The 21,022-nt window shown below is 42.9% G+C and overlaps 1 protein-coding gene across 2 annotated transcripts in view; it reads right to left on the bottom strand.

Annotated features, from left to right (window-relative positions):
• Nucleotides 1-8,529: 8,529 nt before the first annotated feature.
• CCDC63 (coiled-coil domain containing 63) overlaps nucleotides 8,530-21,022 on the bottom strand; it is a 54,438-nt gene continuing 41,945 nt past the window's right edge. For both annotated transcript variants that reach the window (XM_020970113.2, XM_020970114.2), the window contains exons 8-12: nucleotides 19,445-19,665; nucleotides 17,193-17,267; nucleotides 13,323-13,515; nucleotides 12,299-12,499; nucleotides 8,530-8,660 (exon numbers count right to left, since the gene is read on the bottom strand). In XM_020970113.2, coding sequence (XP_020825772.1) covers nucleotides 8,530-8,660; nucleotides 12,299-12,499; nucleotides 13,323-13,515; nucleotides 17,193-17,267; nucleotides 19,445-19,665 — 821 coding nt within the window. The remainder of the gene's footprint in view (nucleotides 8,661-12,298; nucleotides 12,500-13,322; nucleotides 13,516-17,192; nucleotides 17,268-19,444; nucleotides 19,666-21,022) is intronic.

Raw genomic sequence — 21,022 nt, 5'->3', positions numbered from 1 at the left:
ACACAGCTAGTAAGTGTCAAGTGTCTGAGGGCAGTTTTGAACTCAAGTCCTCCTTGACTCCAAGGCCAGAGCTCTATCCCCTGCACCACCTAGATGCCCCAAGGGATGCCTTTTAAATGGACTATGCCATAGTCACATTTGTTATTGTTCCATCCTTTCAGTCCTGTCTGACTCTTCATGATTTTATTTGGGTAGGTTTTTTGGGCAAAGATACCGGAGTGGTTGGCCATTTCCTTCTCCGGCTCATTTTACAGATGAGAAAACTGAGACAAACAGGGTTAAATGATTTGCTATGGGTAACATAGCTAGTAAGTGTCTGAGGCCAGGTATGACCTCAGGCCTTCCTGACTCCAGGTCTAAAGCTCTATACAGTGCACCACCTAGCTGCCCCACAGTCATATGGAGAGGGATTATTAATCCAGATTAATTTTATTGAGGGAATTTAGGGTTGGTATACAGAACAGAATTTGTAGACTCAGTTATTAGCTACCAATGAATGTCCCCAACTAGTTGGAAGATTAGAATAAACATGAAAACAATTGACATATAGCATTTTAAGGTTTACAAAGCATTCACCTATGTTAATAAAATAATAGTTGGTGTATACATAGTATATTAAGGTTTGCAAAGGGTTTTCCCTTATTATTATTATTAATAGCTCACATTTAGATAGTGACGTAAGGTTGCAAAGCACTTTCCTTATATTATTAGCAATAAATTTTTAATAATTATTAATAATAGTAGTGGCAAAGTGACTAGAGAGCCAAGTTCATAGTCATGAAGATCAAGTGCAAGTTCACTCTGACGCATAATGGCCAGCAATTCTGGGAAGATCCCTAAGGTTGTAAATGCCTGAGCAAGGGAGGAGCTTCATGGGTAGGAGGAGTTGAAATTGGAGGAGGAGGAGAGGGAGAAGAAGAAGAAGAAGAAGAAGAAGAAGAAGAAGAAGAAGAAGAAGAAGAAGAAGAAGAAGAAGAAGAAGAAGAAGAAGAAGGAGGAGGAGGAGGAGGAGGAGGAGGAGGAGGAGGAGGAGGAGGAGGAGGAGGAGGAGGAGGAGGAGGAGGAGGAGGAGGAGGAGGAGGAGGAGGAGGAGGAGGAGGAGGTGGAGAAGGTTTGCAAAGCACTTTGCATATATCATCTCATTTGATCTTAGTAATAATAATAGCAGCTAGCATTTATATAACACCTACTCCATGCCAGGCACTGAGCTAAGTGCTTTACACACATTATCTCATTTGATCTTTATAATAGCCTTGGAGGTAGGTGCTGTTATTATACCATTTTGCAGTTCAGGAAACTCAGGCAGAGAGCGTTTAAGTGACTTGCCCAGGGTCCCACAGCTAGGGAGTGTCTGAGGCCGAATTTGAACCCAGGCTCTCCTGGCGGTAAGTCCAGAATTCTGTACTTTACCCCAAGCTGCAGCATGCTTCCCTAAACACAATGACCACCAGGGGTCAGCCCTGGAGCCTAAGCTGCTTACATTAGGATTCTGTGAGCACTGAATTCCTTTGCTTTTCTTCAGTGTTTTCTTGTTCTCTGAATGTTTGAAGATATTGAAGTTTAAAGGCGAACAAGAGCTTTGCACACAGCATGCAGAATCTTCCCCTCTGCCCTCATCTTTTATTTAAACCAGGGTCTGAGGAGGAATGTGCACGTCTCCTACTGCCAGAAGGCAAGGAATATATTCTCCTTGTATCCTTTCAGCCCCTGCCCACAGACTGCCAATCTCATCTCCCAGTTCATAGGATTCTGGCTCTAGAGCAGGAAGGGACTCAGAAGCCATCTGGTCCAACCCTCTCATTTTACAGATGGGGAAACTGAGGCTCGGAGAAAGGAAATGACTTGCTCAGGGTCACATAGTTTAAGTTGTAGAACTAGACTTGTAAGCCCATGTCTCCTGATTTTCCACCACATTGTTCTCTCTCCTAAAGTTCACTCCTTTCTCCCCAAGATCACTAGAAATGTCCTCACAGTGTTTCCTCATCAGTAAAAGAAGGGATTTGGACAAAGGATAGATCTTTGAGGGACTATCTCTTCCAGCTTGGTCTACAACCCTTTGAAGCTGTCTTCACATATTAGAGGGTCTGTCACATGAGAGAGGGTTTAGATTTGTTTTTCTTGGTCCCAAAGGGCATAACTAGGAGTGATCGGTAGAAATTGGAAAGAAATTGGAGTCTGTAAACTCTAGGTCAAGGAGATAACTCAATTTCTGGCAAAATTCTTGAATGCATTGGTAAGGCAAAAGATTGGGGGAATTTTGAAAGGGAAGCAGTGACCCCTGAGAATCTGGATGACTTCATCCACATGGGTTCATGGCAGGATAACATCATCGAACAGAGTATCGGGATAGTTAAAGAGCTGGGCCTGGAGTCAGGAAGACCTGGGTTTAATTCCTGGCATGGACACACACTGGCTGTGTGACCCTGGGCAAGTGACTTGCCATTTAAGTGCCCCAAGCAGCTCTCCGAGACAAAAAAAAAAAAAGAACAGATGGGTAGAGTGACTTGGGCATAATGATGAAATTCTAGGTCTAGTCCAAAATAGAGCTGGGCTGGCCAAGCAGAGTAGTAGTATAGCTAAAGCTTCCCTAGATTTCCAGAGGTCAAATCTGGCCTCAGATACTTACTGGCTGTGTGACCCTGGGCAAATCACTTAACTTTGTTTGCCTCAGTTTCCTCATCTATAAAATGAGCTGGAGAAGGAAATGGCAAACCATTTCTGGTATCTCTGCCTAGAAAACCCCAAATGGGGTCATGAAAGGTCAGACAGGACTGATATAACGGAGCAACAGCAACTACAACCTGGATTTCAGCAAAGAGTCTGACAGAGTATCTCATGCTGGCCTTGTCAACAAGATGGAAAGGGGAGGACTGCATGACAGGTGGATTGACTGTCATGTGTTAAGTTACTGAACCCAAAGAATAGGCATTAAAGGGTCAACATCAGCTAGAGGTAACATAGTAGGGAAAAGCACTGAGCTTGAAGTCAGGAAAATCTGGCTGCTTAACCCACCTTGCTGTGTGACCACAGGCAAATCAGCCAAAGTCTCTGAGCCTGTAGGGGTGACCTCTGAGGATGATGATACCTACAGTACCTCCTTTCTAGACTCATCGTGATGGCCAACTAGGATGACAGCAAGTATTCCATAGACCTTGGAGTACTGAATGGTAGCTGGTGTCATTGTTATGACTTGGAAGATCTCTGGTGGCTGGCCCCAGGGATCTTGGCTGAATTCTTTTCTCAAAGACTTAGACAAAAGTAGATAGCACATTTATCAGATTTGCAGGTGACAAGAATTTGGGAGGGAAAATCAACACATTAAGGGACAGTCAGGGTGCTAAAATATCTCAACAGCAGCTAGGTGGAACACTTGCTGAGCCTGGAATCAGGAAAACCTGAGTCCAAATCCACCCTCCAATAAATCCTAGCTGTGGGACCCTGGGCAAGTCACCTAAACTCTCTCTACCTCACTTTCCTTATCTGTAAAATGGGGATAATAATAGCACTTACCTCCCAGGATTGTTGTGAGGGTAAGATGAGAAAATATTTGTAAAGCACTTAGCACAGTACCTGGAACATAGTAGGTGCTATATAAATGCTTGTTTCCTTCCCCTATTTGGCAATCATAATCATGATAATAGAAATTTCAATAGCACTTTATAGTTTACAATGAGAGAACAACTATTAGTCTCAAAGCTGCATATAAATTCTAAGTCACATCCTAAGAGTTCCATTGGTCTTCAGTGGACTCACTCCGTGTCTGTCTCTCTCTGCCTGTGTGTGTTTCTCTCTACCCCTTGGTCAGTCTCTGTCTCTACTTGTCTCTGTCTCTCCTACTTTCTTTGCCCTCTCTTCTCTTCTCTTCTCTTTTCTTCCTCTCTACCTCTCCCCTTCTCCCCTTTCACTCTTTCTCTGTCTCTTTTCTGTCTCTGTCTCTCTCTGTGTCTGTGTGCATGTGTCTCTCTCTCCAACAACCTGCCAATCTTCCTGGCACCAGTAACACACTACCCACAGGTTGTTCAGGTGAGGGTGAAGAATATCTGTATTACCTTCCAATCTTTCAATACCATCTCCCCAGTACAAGATGAGGGCAAGAACCTTGTCTCTTCTGGAAGCCACTGCTTTCTCTCTCCAGGTCTTTTTTTATCACAAGGGCAAGTTGGGTGAGACACAGTTTGGTAGCTGTTCATCTGAAAAAGTTCTGAAGCTTTTTGAAAGTTTTTCAGTGGGCCACAAGTTCAACATAAAAGCAAATGCCTTAGACTATATCAAGAGAAGCTGAGTGTCTAGTACTAAAGAGGAAATAGCCCTGTTGTATTGCCCTGGTAGGGCCACATCTGGGGTATGGAGTTCAGTTCTGGGCATGTTTTAGGAAGGACATTAAACAAACTGGGAAACACCCAGGAAGGAGTCCAGGATGGCAAAGAGCCTCCAGTTTAAACCAAATGAGGAATAACTGAAGAAATCAATGCTAAGCCTGGGGGGAAAAAGAAGACTTAGGGGGGAATATGATGGTTGTCTTCACTTTAAAGGGCCGTGGAGTGGAAGAGGGATGAGAATTGTTCTTGCACCCAGAGGCCAAAAGAAGAAGCAATGGCCTAAATGTCCGAGGGGCAGATTTAGGACTGATACAAGGGAAAAGCTTGAAACAAGGCTATCCAGAGTGCTTTGGGCTGGGCTGGTCTCTCCCACACTGGAAGTCTTCAAGCAAAGGCTTGACTACAACTTGTCCAGGATCTAGTTGAAAGGATTCTTCTTCAGGTCTGGCTTGGCCTGGATGGTCACTGAGGTCCCTTCTGCTTCTGAGATTGTATGACTCTGTGAACACACCCCATGTTATTCAGTCTTTCCTAGGCACCAGCCCCGTTTATCACCAGCCATGTTCCTTGTGAGGGACACTATGTTCCTCATTTACCTAGATCAGAGGTATGTAGACTCTTTCTATGAAGGGTCAGATAATAAATATTTTAGGCTTTGAGCTAAGAGGTAAAATCAAGGATGTTATATGAGGACTTACATAACAAAAAAGAAAAAATTTCCACCATTTTTAATTGATGAAATTTAAAATACAATAATAATAATAATAATTGAGTACAATTGTTTTTGTAGTATAGATTTATTAATGAGAAGAATGGAATTCTTTTTAGGAGATAATACTTCACTTAGAGTTCAGTTAAGTGTTTCTTATCATCAAAATCAATTGCAAATGTTTATCTGTTAAAGCTGATCAGTAATGAGATTTTATGTCTTTTCACTCAGATAAGTACTGGTAAATATTTGTCAATCAACAAACATGATTTTAGTTGACGATATTCATCACCTGGAATACATATAAAACTTTATAAAATTCCATTAGATTCTTCTCTTGATATTTGCCTTTCATCATGTCATTACAATGCCAATAATCCAATTGAAAGTTAGGTGGAGGGGCAGCTAGGTGGCACAGTAGATAGAGCTCTGGTCTTGGAGTCAGGAGGACCAAAGTTCAAATCCAGTCTCAGACACTTGACACTTACTAGCTGTGTGACCCTGGGCAAGTCATTTAACCCCAATTGCCTCACCAAAAAGAAAAAAGAAAGTTAGGTAGAAGCTTCTAAACTAAACGGATTTTAAAATATGGAGATTTCTTTTGTGCTTGCATCCAGGTCTGAAAAATGCAGCTAGAACTGTAGTTTGAGCTCAGAAAGTAGATCCATTGCAAATTTGTGTGAGAATGGAAATCTCACTTCTTGTTTTAATTTTTTATAACACTGAAAATATATAAACCAGCTTACCACTACTTGTGAGTTAAGCAACCTTAGTTACCACCAAATTGACTTTATTGCAGTATAACTTTTGTATGTTAAGAACCACTTCACCTTGTGATTTTAGGTTGAATTCATTAAGAAACATTTGAAGTCTGCAGCAAAAGCTAATTTCTAAAGCCATTCAGTGTTCGATAATAGAACAGTCAAGGAAGGTTCTTCTCATTCAGCAAAATTTCAAACTCAGCCCTGAGCTCAAAAAATTCACAATTATACTCTTTTCTTGCTTTGATTTGGTGGGTATATGCTGGTAATTAAAAGGATGCCACAGTACCACGATACATGTGGCACTCAAAGTGTTGTTGAGTTATAACTGTAGCACTATGGTTGGTGGTGTGCCCAGCAACGGGGCAAGATGATGAGAGTGCCACATAACTACAACGAGAGTACCACATGTGGTCTCCATCATGACTGCTCAACTCTGCCATTTTAGTGTGAAAGCAGCCATAACCAATACGGAAATGAATGCACATGGCTATGTTTCAATAAAACTTTATTTGTGGACACTGAAATTTGAACTTTATATAATTTTCATGAAATATTATTCTTCTTTTGATACTTTTTGTCTACCATCTAAAAAGTAAGTACCATTCTTAGATTTCTGCTTGTACAAAAAACAGAGGTGGGACAGCTTTGGGTCAAAGGCCATAGTTTGCCAGCCCCTCATCTAGATGGAAAAGTTTGGCTGTTCATTTGTGTCTTCATGACCCTCTTTGGGGTTTTCTTGGCAAAGATACTCGAGTGGTTTGCTATTTCCTTCTCCAGTTCATGAGGAGGAAACTGAGGTATACAGGGTGAAGTGACTTGCTTAGGGTCACACAGCTAGTGTCTGAGACCATATCTGAACTCAGTAAGTTGAGTCTTCCTACAATCCATTACACTACGTACCTGCCTTAAGACTGCATATGGCTTTTTTGAATTTAATTTTTATTTTATTTTATTTCAACTACACATAAGCAAAATTTTTCAACACTTCTTAAAAAAAATTTTTGAGTTCTCAATTCTCTCCCCACCTCCCCTGAGAAGACAATTTAATATAGATTATACATGTGAGGTCACGTAAAACGCATTTCCGTATTAGCCATGTTGCAAATTTTAAAAAAAACCCAAAACACAGACCAAAAAACCAAGAATAATAAAGAAAGCTTTTTTTTTAAAAAAAAAGTATACTTTGAGGATCTGAGTTCAAACAAGGACTCAGACACATAACACTTACTAGCTGTGTGATCCTGGGCAAGTCACTTAACCCCATTGCCTAATAAAAAAACAAAATAAAAACCAAAAAAAATATACTTCAATCTGCATTCATATAACATCATTTCTTTGGAGGTGAATAGCAGAACTGTCTTGGATCATTGTATTGCTGAGAATAGCTAAGACATTCACAGTGATCATCAAGCAATATTGCTGTTGCTGTGTACCATGTTCTCCTGGTTCTGCTCATTTCATTTTGCATCAGTTCATGGAAGTCTTTCCAGGTTTTTCTGAAAGCATCCTTCTCATAATTTCTTATGGTATAATAGTATTCCATCACAATCATATACCACAACTTGTTTAGCCATTCTGCAATTGATCAACATCCCCTCCAATTTCTAGTTCTTTGCCACCACAAAAAAGTTGCGATAAATATTTTTGTACATATAGGCCCTTTTCCTTTTCTCATTTTATCTCTTTGGGATACAGACCTACTGGTGGTATTGATTGGTCAAAGGGTTTGCACAGTTTGATAGCACTTTGGGCATGATTCCAAATTGCTCTCCAGAAAGGTTGGATCAATTCACAACTCCACCAATAGTGCATTAGTATCCCTATTTTTCCACATCCCCTCCATTTATGGCCTTTGAGTAGGACAGATGTGACTTTTCACAGAATCTCTGAGCTGAAAAGGACCTCAGAGGCCAATGAGGCCATCCTGAATGAGAACTCCCTGCGCTATATCCCTGACAAGTAACCAACCACTCTCTGCTGGAAAACCACTCACTTGCAAAAGCTACTCACTTCGCAAAGCCAAGTCACTCTGGGCTTCATTTTCTCAACCTGCAAAATGAAAGGGCTACTCCAGATAATCTCTAGGAGTCCACCCAACTATATAGAACCTATGAGAAAATGAGGGAGCTGACCTCAAAATCCCAGAATTTCAGAGTGGGAAGGGACCCACAGCTGAATAAGAATCTTCTCTACGGTATGAAAGAATGGATGGATGAATGAATGAACAAGTGAATAAATGAATGAAAAATCATTTAGTCACAGCTTACTATGTATCCAGTAAGTGAATGAAGGAATAAATGAAAAATTATTTATTTAGTGTCTACTATGTAAATAAATGAATGAATTTTTATGAACAAATTTAGGGTTTACTATGTAAGTGAATGAATGAATGAATGAATAAAATCATTTATTCAGGACTTAATGTAGTAAGTAACTACTTGCTAATACACTGTGCTAATATCCCCAACAAATGGTCATCCAGTCTTTCAAAGTCTGAAAACACTGAAAGAGAAGGAACCCATGTTTCCTGAAGCAGCTCAGTCCACTTTGGGACAGTTCTCCTTGCTGGAGAATTCTCCTGGCATCAAGATGAGATTTTCCTTTTTGCACTTGACTTTTGCTGACCCAAGTATTTCTGGGGAAGATCTGTAAACGAAAGCACCAGCAGACTTACAGAACAAACTGTTTATTCTACAGAGCTATGGTACATACATGACCCAGCACGGCACCAGTCAGCCTATGCCGTCAATGGCTTCCTCTTCCCTTTGATGTCATCTGTCTTTTCAGGTATGTTATCCGATATATCCCTGGAATTGAGATTTTGTGCCACCAGACCACGGAGATGACTGTGGTCTAGAGGCTGGTCAGCTGTTTCAAAGAAAGTGAAAATTAGTCATGGCACTAAATAATGCTCGTTTGCCTAAGAAAGGGCTTTTCTTTTCTAATCACCTCTCGCCAACGAACAAGATCCCCAAATCTGGACATCCCAAAGTATCTTCAAATTTCAATTTAATTTGACAAGCACTTAGGAGGGCAGCTGGTGGCATTGTGGATAGAGTGCTGGGCTTGGAATCAGGAAAACATGAGTTCAAATCTTCCCTCAGACACTTATTTTGTTTGGGCAAGTTAGTTAACCTCTGTTTGCCTCGGTTTCCTCAACTGTAGAATGGGGATAATAATATCTCCCAGGGATATTGCAAGGATCAAATAAAATAATATTTTTAAAACCCCTGGCACACAATAGATACTGTATAAATACTAATACTCTTCCTTTCCCTTCCCCCTAGAGAGCTGAACCTGGAGTCAGAAAGACCTAAGCTGAGATACAGGTTCAGACACTAGTCATGCGACCCTAGTCAAATAATGTAAGCCTTCAGTTTCCTCATCTGTAAAATGAGGATAATCATAGCACCTACCCTCTTAAGGATGTTATAAGGATAAAATATTTATGAAGTGATTCATAGAACTTAAATGTTTGTTGTTATTGTGTGCTATGCACTATGCTGAGGGCTGGCAATAAAAAAGACAAAATGAAAAGCAGCACCTTCCCTCCAGGGTCTTACATTCTAATGAAATTTTCGTTCATCTAAATTTAAAATGAGAGACAGATGGGCAAAGCAGCAGAAAGCTAGCCTTGAGTCAGGAGGTTCTGGGTTCAAAACCCACTTCAGACACATATTGGCTTGATGACCCAAAGCATCACAGACGTACCCTGTCTGCATGGGCAGAGGAAATTTTCTCCACTGATAAAATCACACTGTTGTCAAAAATCCAAGGTTTAAAAAAGATTTTTAAGTGCATGTGCCACAAAATTTACCGGGATAAGATTGGATGAGAGCAGGCAAGAAAACCGGAAGTGAAATGCAGACTGATAATGAGAAAGAATATGGACAAATTACACATATACAGATTCACACTCACACACACACTCTCACATTCATGCACATCTCACACTCAAATTCACACACTTATACATATACACTCACACATTCACACTCGTATCTCCCACACACTCATATTCACACACATACATACTCAGACTTCACACACTCAAATTCATACACTTATACATCTATCCTGACACACTCACACCTCACATTCACACTCATATACTCACATTCACACACATCTCACATAAACACACTCATATTCACATACATATTTATACATGCAATCACACTCAGATTTCACATATACACATTCACACACATACATACATACCCAGTCACATCTCAGACACTCACATCCATATACTCATATACATATGCACACATTCACACTCACTCACATCTCACACTCATACCCACATACACACATTCACACTCGCATCTCACGTACACTATGAAGTCTGACTAAGTAAGATCCAACTGCCCTGTAATTTCTTGCTTGAAATGACCATCAACATTTCCAGTGGGTTTGTATTTCGATGCCTTGGGCTAGTGCAGTCAGTCTACACTGATGCTCTGCATTTTCACATGGAGATCACTCGCTCATCTCTCTAGAGCTAAAAGGAGACTTAGAAGCCATTGAATACAACTGCCTCCTTTTACAGATGAGGAAGCTGAGGCCTGAGAAGTTAGTCTCCCTGACCAAGACCACCAGGCAGTCAGTGAGCAGGGATCTGAACTCATATGGTTACACCAAACCCATTACGCATCCTTGTGTTGGATAGGAAGTCCTTTCAAGCACTTATCTGACCAGTCCTATTGTAAGCCATTGGTGGGACTGAGTGTTAAGGGATCTCAGATTTAGGGAAAGAAGGGACCTCAGAGGCTATCTGGTTCAGCCCTTCACCTGACCACTGAGGAAACAGAGGCACACAGAGGTTAAGTGACTTGCCCAGGGTCACACAGCTGGTCAATGTCTGAGACAGTGTGAGAAATGCTGAATTATTAGGTTCCCACATAAGCTGCAAAAAAAAAAAACAGGAAAGGTGCTGAATGGCTAACTAATTAAGCAGAGAGTGATATTCCTTGGGTCGGTTAAGCTATGTTTACAGCAGGGTTCCTGTCTTTACAGCCCAAGACTCAAACCAGTCCAAGCCGGCTAGGGGTCAATGTCCGAGCACAAGAATCTACTACTACTCCGGCTCTGTGAACCTCATGCATATGTTAACTAAAGGATCAGGATTTCCACCAATTGTAACCCAGATTGAAGTTTCTCTAATTAGAATATGGAATTGTGAACCTAACCAATTATGAAACTTTTGATTGTAACTCAAAGCAATCCGAGTCTTGGAGGGAGGGGTAAGGGGAAACCAGATGAACAGTATAAAGCTCGCTCTTGCCTCTGTGCTCAGTGTGCTTCCTTGTTGGGAAGGAGTGCACCCGATTTTGGCAAGAATTGAATGAAGGAATTTCTTCCTTCACACTAAAAGAGCTGTAGCCTACATCTCTAAAAGTGCTGTAACCTATTATTTCGGCAGCGGCAGCTTGTCCCGGGCTAACTCCCCAGTCCTGCCGGTCCTTGAGGTCGTTGATGACAGGCAGGATTCTTGAAGTGTGTTCATATTTTAAAAATTCTTTCCCCCCACTATTTTTCCCAAGTTGTGTTCTAGTTGTCGGTGTGAACACAACATCAAGAGCAGAGGACAGGGGGCAGCTGGGTGGTGCAGTGGATAGAGCACTGGCCCTGAAGTCAGGAGGACCTGAGTTCAAATCCAGCCTTGGACCAAACACGTGACACTTAACTAGCTGTGTGACTCTGGGCAAGTCACTTAACCCTAATTGCCTGAAAGGAAAAAAAAAAGCAGAGGACAAAGCTCAGAGGGGCCACTAGCTATACTTTTGTTGATTTTTTTAAAATCCTATGTGCAGGACACGAGCGTTTACATTTCTGTCCTAGAACTTCTGTGCTTCTTAAAGGGCTCTCTACCAGAAGGGAAATGAGGACATGGGAAAAGACAGTGTGTGTGTGTGTGTGTGTGTGTGTGTGTGTGTGTGTGTGTGTGTCTGTCTGTCTGTCTGTCTGTCTGTCTGTCTGTCTGTTTCATTTTAGAGATGGGAAAACTGAGGCCAAGGAAAAGGAAGGCACTTGCCCAAGGTTGTATAAATAGTAACAAAGAGAGGATTTGAACCTAGCCCCATCTGATTCTAAAGCCAATACTGTTTTCTATGTGTCCTGCTGCCTCTGTTTCCTCTTTGAAACTCACCCAGTATAGCTCTGGACTTGTAGGAGGTAACCCTGAAATGTTTGCTGAATTGAGCTGAACTGTATTGAATTAAACTGAAATGACAAAAAAAAAAATTGCTTGGGGGATAAAATGAAGTTGCCACACCAGCAAAGGACCAAGCAATAGTGTTTCCACTGGGAAAAACATCTTGTTTCTTCCCTACCATAAAGGCCAAATCCCTCCTCCCCTGGTACTGAACCTAGAAATGAGTCTCCATGCTTAAACAGGCTGAGCCTTCCCACCCCCAGCTCCCAGGCCCGACGACCCTGACTTTTTTTGAAACATAGACTGTCACACTGATTAAGGGATGGGGTGGAGGTCAAGCACAACTTACATTCCTCTACTTTTTCACTCATAGTATCGCCAGTGATGGCTGGAGCAAAGACCTTGAGGGATTCTGGGGACTTCAGGAGTGATGACCCACCCCAGAAAGGGTTTATCAAAGACCTGACACCTTCCACTTCACCTTCTCCTTCCAAGAAGCGAATGCAGGATTCCAATAACAGGAGCTCATTTGTTTTCTTCTCGATGATTGCTAGGGAGGGGCAAAGCGACAGATGGTAAGACGCTCCAGCAAGACACTGAATTCTGGGAAATTCAGACAACTGTCTAAGATGGAGGGATCACAGACCTGGAATTGGAAGGGACCTCAGAGGACATTTGATCCACACATCCCCTTTCATTTCACAGAATCTGAGGATGAATTATGGATGTTTTATATGACTACATATGTATAACTCCTATCGAATTGCTTGCCTTCTCAATGGGGTGGGGGGCGAGGAGGGGGGAAGGGAGAGAATTTGGAACTCAAAGCTTTAAAAAGGAAAGTTAAAATTGTTTTTACATGTAATTGGGGGGAAATAAAATACTAAATTTAAAAAAAAAAGAAACTGAGGATGAAATAATCTGCCCACAGTCACACAGCTAGAAAATGTCAGAGATGGGATTTGAACCCAGGTCTTTCTTACTCCATTGGGCCAGCAGAACTATTGAATATCATAATTTAAAAAAAAAAATTCAGGGAGGCAGCTAGGTGGCAAAGTGGAGAGAGTCAGGTGGACCCGAGTTCAAATCCAGTTTCATATCAGACACTTGACACTTACTAGCTGTGTGACCCTGGGCAAGTCACTTAATCCCAATTGCTTTGCCAAAAAAAAAAAAGTCAGAACATATGCTTTGCTGGGATCTGGGTTCTTTTCTTTTTTGAATTCAAACTCAAGTCCTCTTGACTCCAGGGCTATACTCTATTCATTGTACCACCTAGCTGCCCCAAATATTAACTAGTATTGTGTACAAACAAAAGATTATCAATAAAAATAAGATAAAAAAGGCAAGTAGAGCTTCAGATCCCCACCTACCAAAGTACTGTGTCAAATTGATGTCGGTGATAGACCCCGTCTCCCCCAAGTGTTCCAGAATCTTGGTGGCATCACAACCGATCTTCTTAAATAGAAACTCCACAGAGGATTTGAGCTGGTCAAGGGTCTTATTGATCTCTTTGTTGGTGTTCTCAATTTGGTTGGCATCTTCTGTGGTTTTTTTCAGTTTTTCCTGCCAGGGCCCAATAATTCCAAATAAGAACATTCTTCCCTCTACTCTTGGGTCTCAGCTCCCCGAGAGCAGAGGAGGAAGGCTATGCTGTAGAACCCCTTTCCAGCAAGCTGGGGTCTACTAGGGGGCCTCAGGACAAGGAGGCAAGCAATTACTGTTAATTAGAAAGGGCTCCTTCGTTCAGCCAGAAGCTGCCATATCCTTTGGAGACTGTAATTGGCCACTGCTGCCCCTGGGCCAACACAAACATGCCCGAAGGCAAGAAATGAGCCTTGACATCAGCTTTGCATCCTGGGATGCCAGAAGGCTGCTGCTGGGAAGGAGCCCAGCCGCCCCACCCTAGCTGTAGCTCCAAAGGGGGCAATCTAATAGATGAGGGTCAATCATTGAAACACCCAATACAGAGCTAGATCTGAAAGGGATTTTGGAGGTCATTTAATTCAGCTTCTACATTTTGACAAACCAGGAAACTGAGGCCCTAAAGCTCAGTCAGCAGATGCTCAAAGACTGTGTCACCCCACCCCCATCCATCCATCTTGACTCAGTTTCCTCATCTGTAAAATGGGCATAATATGTCACCAGGTGATTGAGGGACAACATATGACTATCACTCCAGACCTCTCGATGTCATAGGATGGTTGGTCAGTTAATAAACACTTATTAAGCACCTGCTATGTGGCAGTCATTGTGCTAAGCACTGGAGATGCAAAGAAAGGCAACAGATAGTTTCTGCCCTCGAGGAAGTCAAAGTCTAAATGGAGGAGACAACAAGCAAAACAGACATGCAAAAATAAGCTATAGGTAACAGGACATTATATAATATATAGCGTAGGGATAAATAGGAGATAATTAACAGAGGGGAGACACTAGAGTTAAGAGGGGTTGGGCTTCTGGTAGAAGGTGGGATTTTGGCTGGGACTTGAAGGAAGCCAGGGAAACCAGAAGGTGGTGATGAGGAGGGAGAGCCTTCCAGGCTTGGGGTACAGCTGCAGAAAATGCTTAGAGCCTAGAGATGGAGCGTCTTGGTGAAGAAGCAGTGTCCAGGAATCCAATAGGGGGATGGTGCTGGGGGGATGTAAGGTGTAAGAAGACTGGAAAGGGAGGACAGGGCTAGCTTATAAAGAGCTTTGAATACCAACAGAGGTTTTCCTATTTGAACCTAGAGGTGATAGGGAGCCACTGAAGTTTATTGAGTATGGGAGTGACAGGATCAGACTTACATTTTGGGAAAATCACTTTAGTGGCTGAATGGAGGGTGGAATGCAGTGGGGATGCACTTGAAGCAGACAGACACACAAGCAGCTATTGTGATAATCCAGGCATGAGATGATGAGGGTCTGCACCAGAAGGGTGGCAGCACAGAGGAGAGAAGGAGGTATATGCTAGAGATGTTACAAATGTGAGATGGACAGGCCTTGGCAACAGCTTGGATAAGGGAGGTGAGAGAAACGGAGGAATCCAGGATGACTCCTAGGTTGTGAGCCTGAAGAACAGGGAGGATGGTGATGTCCTCTCCAGTAATAGGGAAGTTCAAAAGGGGGATTGATAGGATCACAGAACCACTGATCTAGAGCTAGAAGGGACCTTACAGGTCATCTAACCCAACCACCTCATTCTACAGATGAGGAAACTGAGGCCAAGGAAGTAGGTCACTCAGGGAATAAGCATCCTATGTGGGATTTGAACTCAGGTCCTCCAACCTTAGAGTCAGGGCTTTTTCCATTGTGCCACATAACCTTCTTGTCTCCAATCTGTTCCTTTTTCCAAGATGGAAACTCAGGCAGAGGGAAGTAATGTGACCTACCCAAAGTAACATAACTTATTGACAGTTTGGCTACCTCACCCCTACTCCAATTTAATTCCTACTCTATACAGTTCTGAGGACTCCAGCAGGTCCCCATCGGACAAAGCTCTTTAAAGAGGTGCACTTATTTGAAAGCTCATCTTTAAAAATATAAAAACACTTACAAAGTGCCAGGCATTGGGAATATGAAGACCAAAAAAAGAAACAGTCTCTGCCTTTTAGCAACTTATATTTTCCTGGGGAGAAACTGGTAAGTAAATGTGAAATTCATACAAAATAGATCTGAAATAATAAGGGGAGGGGCTCTAGTTCTAACATGAGGAAAAGAACAGGGAAAAGGTGGTAGCACTTGTGCCAAGGCAAAATCCAAGAGTGGGAGCTCTGAGACTCATTTTACAAATGAAGAAATTGAGGCTCAGACAAGTGAAATGACTTACCTAAGGTCACATCTGTTATAAATGTTAAAGGTAGGAAGGAAAGCCAGCTGCTTTAACTCCAGAACAAGCAATAATACCATACCAGGTAATGAGTCACCCTCCCCACCCACCCACTCCTGCCCTTTAAGGGAAGTCTTCAAGCATAGGCTGGACAACCCATCTGTTGTAGGGTGGATTCTAGGATAGGTGTTCTAGGGGCAGAGAGGTAAAGAAAATGGAGCATTCTAGGCATAGAAGACAGCCCATGCGTAAGTAGAGATGGGAAATTCAGGCCTGTTTGACTGAAACTTAAGAGTAGATGGAGAGGAGTAATGTATAATGAGCCCAGAAAGGTAAACATGGGTGCCAGAGTGTGATCAGCTTTAAATGGTCATTGGAAATGTTTGTATTTTATTCCTAAAGGCCATTGGGAGCCACTGAAGCGTCTTGAGTGGAGGAATGTTGTTATTGAAAAAGTGGAAGCCTGGGAAACTGCAAACTACCATTTTAATACCAGTGGCTTCCCTCTGAAATTACTTCCAATTTATTCTGTGTATATCTTAATTATACCTAGTTGTTTGCATGCTGCCTCCTCATTTAGAATGTAAGCTCCCTGAAGGCAGGGTCTGTTTTTGTCTTTCTTTGTGTACCAAATGCCTAGCACAGTGCCTGGCACATAATCAACAAACATTGATTAAGCACCTACTTTATTCCACTAGGAGCAAACATTGTATTTCTTCAAAGTAAGCACATCATAAATGCTCGTTGAATGACTTGTCCAACCAAAAAGTATAAAGATGACTGGACAGGCCAGAGAACCCCTTCTTCTTACTTTCAACATCTGGGATTTCAGGGAACCTCAGCTTTTTTGTGGGGAGAAAAAAGGGCCTCTCAACCCCCAAAGACTCATGAGTGGGACCTGAGTTCTGGCTACTGCTACTTGAAAGTTTGGGTTGGCCAAGTGGGGGTTCACAGATTCCCGGGAGTTGTACTTAAGAGACAAATTCTTCTTGGAATCCTGGATTGAGATTCCAACACTCAAAGGCCATGTGTCTGTGATGGATTCCAGGTTGAAGGGTCAAACTTTCTATGCCTTCATATATACATTGGGTAAGAAGATCATGGAAACTGGTGCTTTGGTGCCCCCTAGTGCCATATTCCAGATTAGCATGGCAGTCTTGCCATGTATTGTTTAGGTGGGCTTTTGTTTGGGGGGGTTTTCTTTTTTTCAATTATGTCTGACTCTTTTTGACTCTTGGAGTTTTCTTGGAAGAGATACTGGAGTGGTTTGCCATTTCCTTCTCCAGCTCATTTGACAGATGAGGAAACTGAGGCCCAGGGAAATGGCACGATTTGCCCAAGGTCACAGAATTGGCCAACATCTACTGGCCAAGGGATTGACCAATTGACTGCCCAGTGATTCCTACCGTACCTCCACTCCCTGTAACTGTTCTCACCTCCAATTCCCTCACAGTCCGTTGGCCTTCATCATCAGAAACTTGCTGCTGAGATTTCAAGAGGTAAATTTCATCCTACACCAAAGAGAACCATACTGTGAAGATTATAGCACACTTCCCTCCCCCCTCCCCACCTCGACTTCCCCCTAAAAATAAATCTGAGTGTGATTATGGATTATAAACTGTATCATTATTAGCTTCTCTAGGCACAGCAGCCAAACCAGAAGCTAGAGCTGCCTCCTGAAACAGTCTGTCTACATTGAGGCAGTTCCCTTTGTCACTGGTGGAGAGGGACACCTGGTCTTCTTTTCATGGGCTGTGGAGCTCAGAGACTTTAGGAAGCATTGAATCAGATCCCCTCATTTTCCAGAGAGAAGCCCAGCCTAGAGAAAAAGTTTTAGTCCTTAATTTAGAAGACTTTGCTTAGATCCCACCTCTGATACTTACTAGCCTGCGTCACCCCAGGCAGGTTGTTTCTGAGCCTCAATTTTCTCATCTGTAAAAGGGGTATAATAACAGCAGCTAACATCTATCTAGTGCTTTAAGGTTTGCAAAACATTTTACATGTTATTTACCTTAATCCTTACCTCTTAGGGAGGTAGATGCTCTTATTATCCCCCTTTTACAGATGAGGAAATTAAGGCACACCAGAGGTGAAGTGACTTCCCCAGTTTCTCAAGCTAGTAAGTGTTTGAAGCTAGATTTGAACTGAGATCTTGCTGATGCCAAGTCTAATGTGCTATCCAATGCCACCAGCTATCTCTAACATATATATATGTATGTATATATATGTATATATGTGTACATATACACACACACACATATATACACACATATATATTCACACACACATATATGTATGTGTATATATGCATACATACACATATATATGTATATACTGAATTTAAAAGCAGCTGCAGACACTTTATTAGCTGTGCAGTGCTGGGGCAGTCACCTCACTTGTCTGCCTCAGTTTCCTCAACTTAAAATAGGGGGAATAATAGCACCTCAAAACATTATATAAATGTTAGCTATGGTGATAAATAAGAGTTATCATTACAGAGGGGGAAACTGAGTCAGCCCAGAGCTGTCATTTCCTTCTCCAGCTCATTTTACAGATGTGGAAGGTATGGCACACAGGGTTATGTGACTTGCCTAGGGTCATACAGCTAGTGTCTGAGGCCAGATTTGAACTCAATTCCCATTGGCTCTAGACCCAGAGCTCTGTCCACTGCAACACCGAGATACCCAGCTAGGGCATTTAGGAACCAACAGAATGGTTAGAACTCTTGCCCAACATTTTGTCAATACCTAAAGGAGGTAATATCTTACTTTGGAAAGAGCATGAACTCTAGAATCAAAGAACCTAGGTTCTAATACTGTTACTAACGATGTGACCTTGACCACAAGACACTTCAATTCACTGGGCCTCAGTTTCCCCATCTGTAAAATGAGGAGGTTGGATTAGATAGTCTCATCAAGGCAGATCTGTGTTCCCAGAAGGACCTGTGATTTCCTGGCTATACCAATCCACCTGTCCCTGGCAATCTCAGAGAGTTGCCTAAAGCACACAGTGCAAGAGGCAAAGTTCACACCCAGGTCTTCCCAACTTCCTAACTCCATGATCAATCCTTTATTATACACCTCCAAGACCATTTCTCTGCTCAACGTGGCCAAGTGAAAATCTGGGGCCAAGGACTGTCATTTTCCTTCAGTGAGGACAAAAATGCACCAGTCCCCAGCCTATTTGTACAATGAGAAAATATGCTGATCCCCCTGAGGTCCCTTCCAGCTCTAAGAGTCTGGGAGTCTGTAATAGCCTAAACTTCTTTCAGGTGGAGAAATCTCTCCTAAAATACTTTGGTCAGCAGATGGCACTGCCAGAACCATCCATTTAGAGCTGGAAGGGATCTTAGAGGCCATTGAGTCCAACCACCCTTTTTACAGATGAGAAGACTGAGGCTTGGGGAGGTGATGAGATTTTCACTAAGCCAGCTAGTAAGTAGTAAATGTGGGATTTAAACTCAGGTCTTCCTGACTCAAAGGACAGTACTAGCCAGGATGCCACCTGCCTCTCTGGAGCCTTGATATTGGTGATGGTTGGAGAGGATTGCTTTAAACCTGCTTCCCTTTACAAACCATCATAGGTAATGGATCCCCTCCACCCCTACCCCCCAGCTTGCATGGGCTGCTTGGGCGGAATGTAACCCTGACCCGTGGGGTGGGAAAGGGCTCTGAGAGGGGGCAGAGACCTGGATACTCTGAATTTTCTTGTTCAGCATCTCCATGTCATTGTTCAGCTCTGTGACATAGTTGAACCGAGCAAAGTTCTTCTCTTCCTGGGCCACGAAGTCCGTCACCAATTGCTCCAAGTCTCCTTGCTCAGACAGCTTGAGCAGGCGCATGTGGGCCACCTCGTAGCTCTGGAAGCTCTCTCCCTTCAGCGTCTTGTGATGTTTGCTGGCCTTGAGGGCTGGACAAGACAGTGAGCCCACCCCTCGCTGGCATCTTCCCCTCAAGGAGAGGCAGCCCATGGCATGGGGACATGTCCTCCATTCTCCCAAGGGAGAATCTGTGGTCTTGAGGGAACACTTGCCTTGAGGGCAAACCCTTCACCTCGGGAGAGGGGTGTCTTCACTCTCCCCTGATAAAGAGCCTGTGGCCCTGAAGGACCCTTGCCTCTTGAGGGATTTGCTTTCCTTCCCCCTGAGTGAGGACCTAAAGGCCTGATAGACCCTTATAGCCGACAGCCTGCGGGAGGTGAGTTTGCCTCCATTCTTACCTGAAAGACAGCCACTGCATGCCCCAGGGTACCTTCCCCTGTTCTCCTAAGGGAGAGTCTACAGTCCTGAAGGGCCATTTGCCTTCAGGGTCACCTCTGGCACTCATACGGTGGCAGGTTTGCCTCTCTTCTCCTCTGAGGGAGAGTCCAAGCCCTGAAGGACACCTGGATACCCCCAAGGCCCTGAATGGCTGTGGAGGCCCGCTTCTTCATTCTTTTCCCAAAGAATTGTAGCCCTGGGATTCTTCCAACTTTCTCTTTCCCCACAGAAAGACTCCCTCAACCTAGAGCAGGGGTTCCTAATTATTTTTGTGTTATGGACCCTTTACAATCTGGTGAAACCTATAGATTCCTTCTCAGGATTTTGTTACTCAGTTGTTTCAGTCGTGTCCTACTCTTTAAGACCCCATTTGGGGTTTTCTTGGTAAAGATACTGGAATGGTTTGCTATTTCCTTGTTTGGCTCATTTGACAGATAAGAGAACTGAGGCAACCAGGGTTAAATGACTTGCTCAGGGTCACATAGCTAGCAAGTGTCTGAGGCTGGATTTTAACTCAGGTCCTCCTGACACCAGATCTGGCCCCACCTTGCTGCCTCTTTTCTCAGAATAATGCTTTTTAAATACATAAGACAAAATACATTGGATTATAATATGGAAATAGTTGTTCTGTATATATATGTGTGTGTGTGTGTGTGTGTGTATTTCCCAGACCCCAAGGTTAAGATTCTCTAGACCTAGAAGGCCTTCTTCCCTTCTTTATCCAGTAGAGGTGGTGGGGAACCTCCTGGAAAATGGAGGAAACTAGCTTAAGTGGAATCCATGCACTTACTGTGTAATGTTATGTACTATACAGAGGGATAGGGACAGGTGCTGTGATTTCATAAGTACAAGGAACTCCTGGGTGAGGAACTCCGTACAGGTCAGCTCTTTCCTCTGCAATTTCAATAGTCTTAGAGAGTTACCTAGAGCATCGAGAGGTCAGGAATCTTGCCCAGCATCCTATAGCCAGTGTGTGTCCTAGGTGGGACTTGAACCCAAGTCTTCCAG

This window comes from Phascolarctos cinereus, unplaced genomic scaffold (genome assembly GCF_003287225.1).
Source record: "Phascolarctos cinereus isolate Bilbo 61053 unplaced genomic scaffold, phaCin_HiC Scaffold_4;HRSCAF=312, whole genome shotgun sequence".
Lineage (NCBI taxonomy): Eukaryota > Metazoa > Chordata > Mammalia > Diprotodontia > Phascolarctidae > Phascolarctos > Phascolarctos cinereus.
The sequence above is the reverse complement of the archived record's forward strand: the minus strand, read 5'-3'. Positions and strand labels throughout refer to the sequence as shown.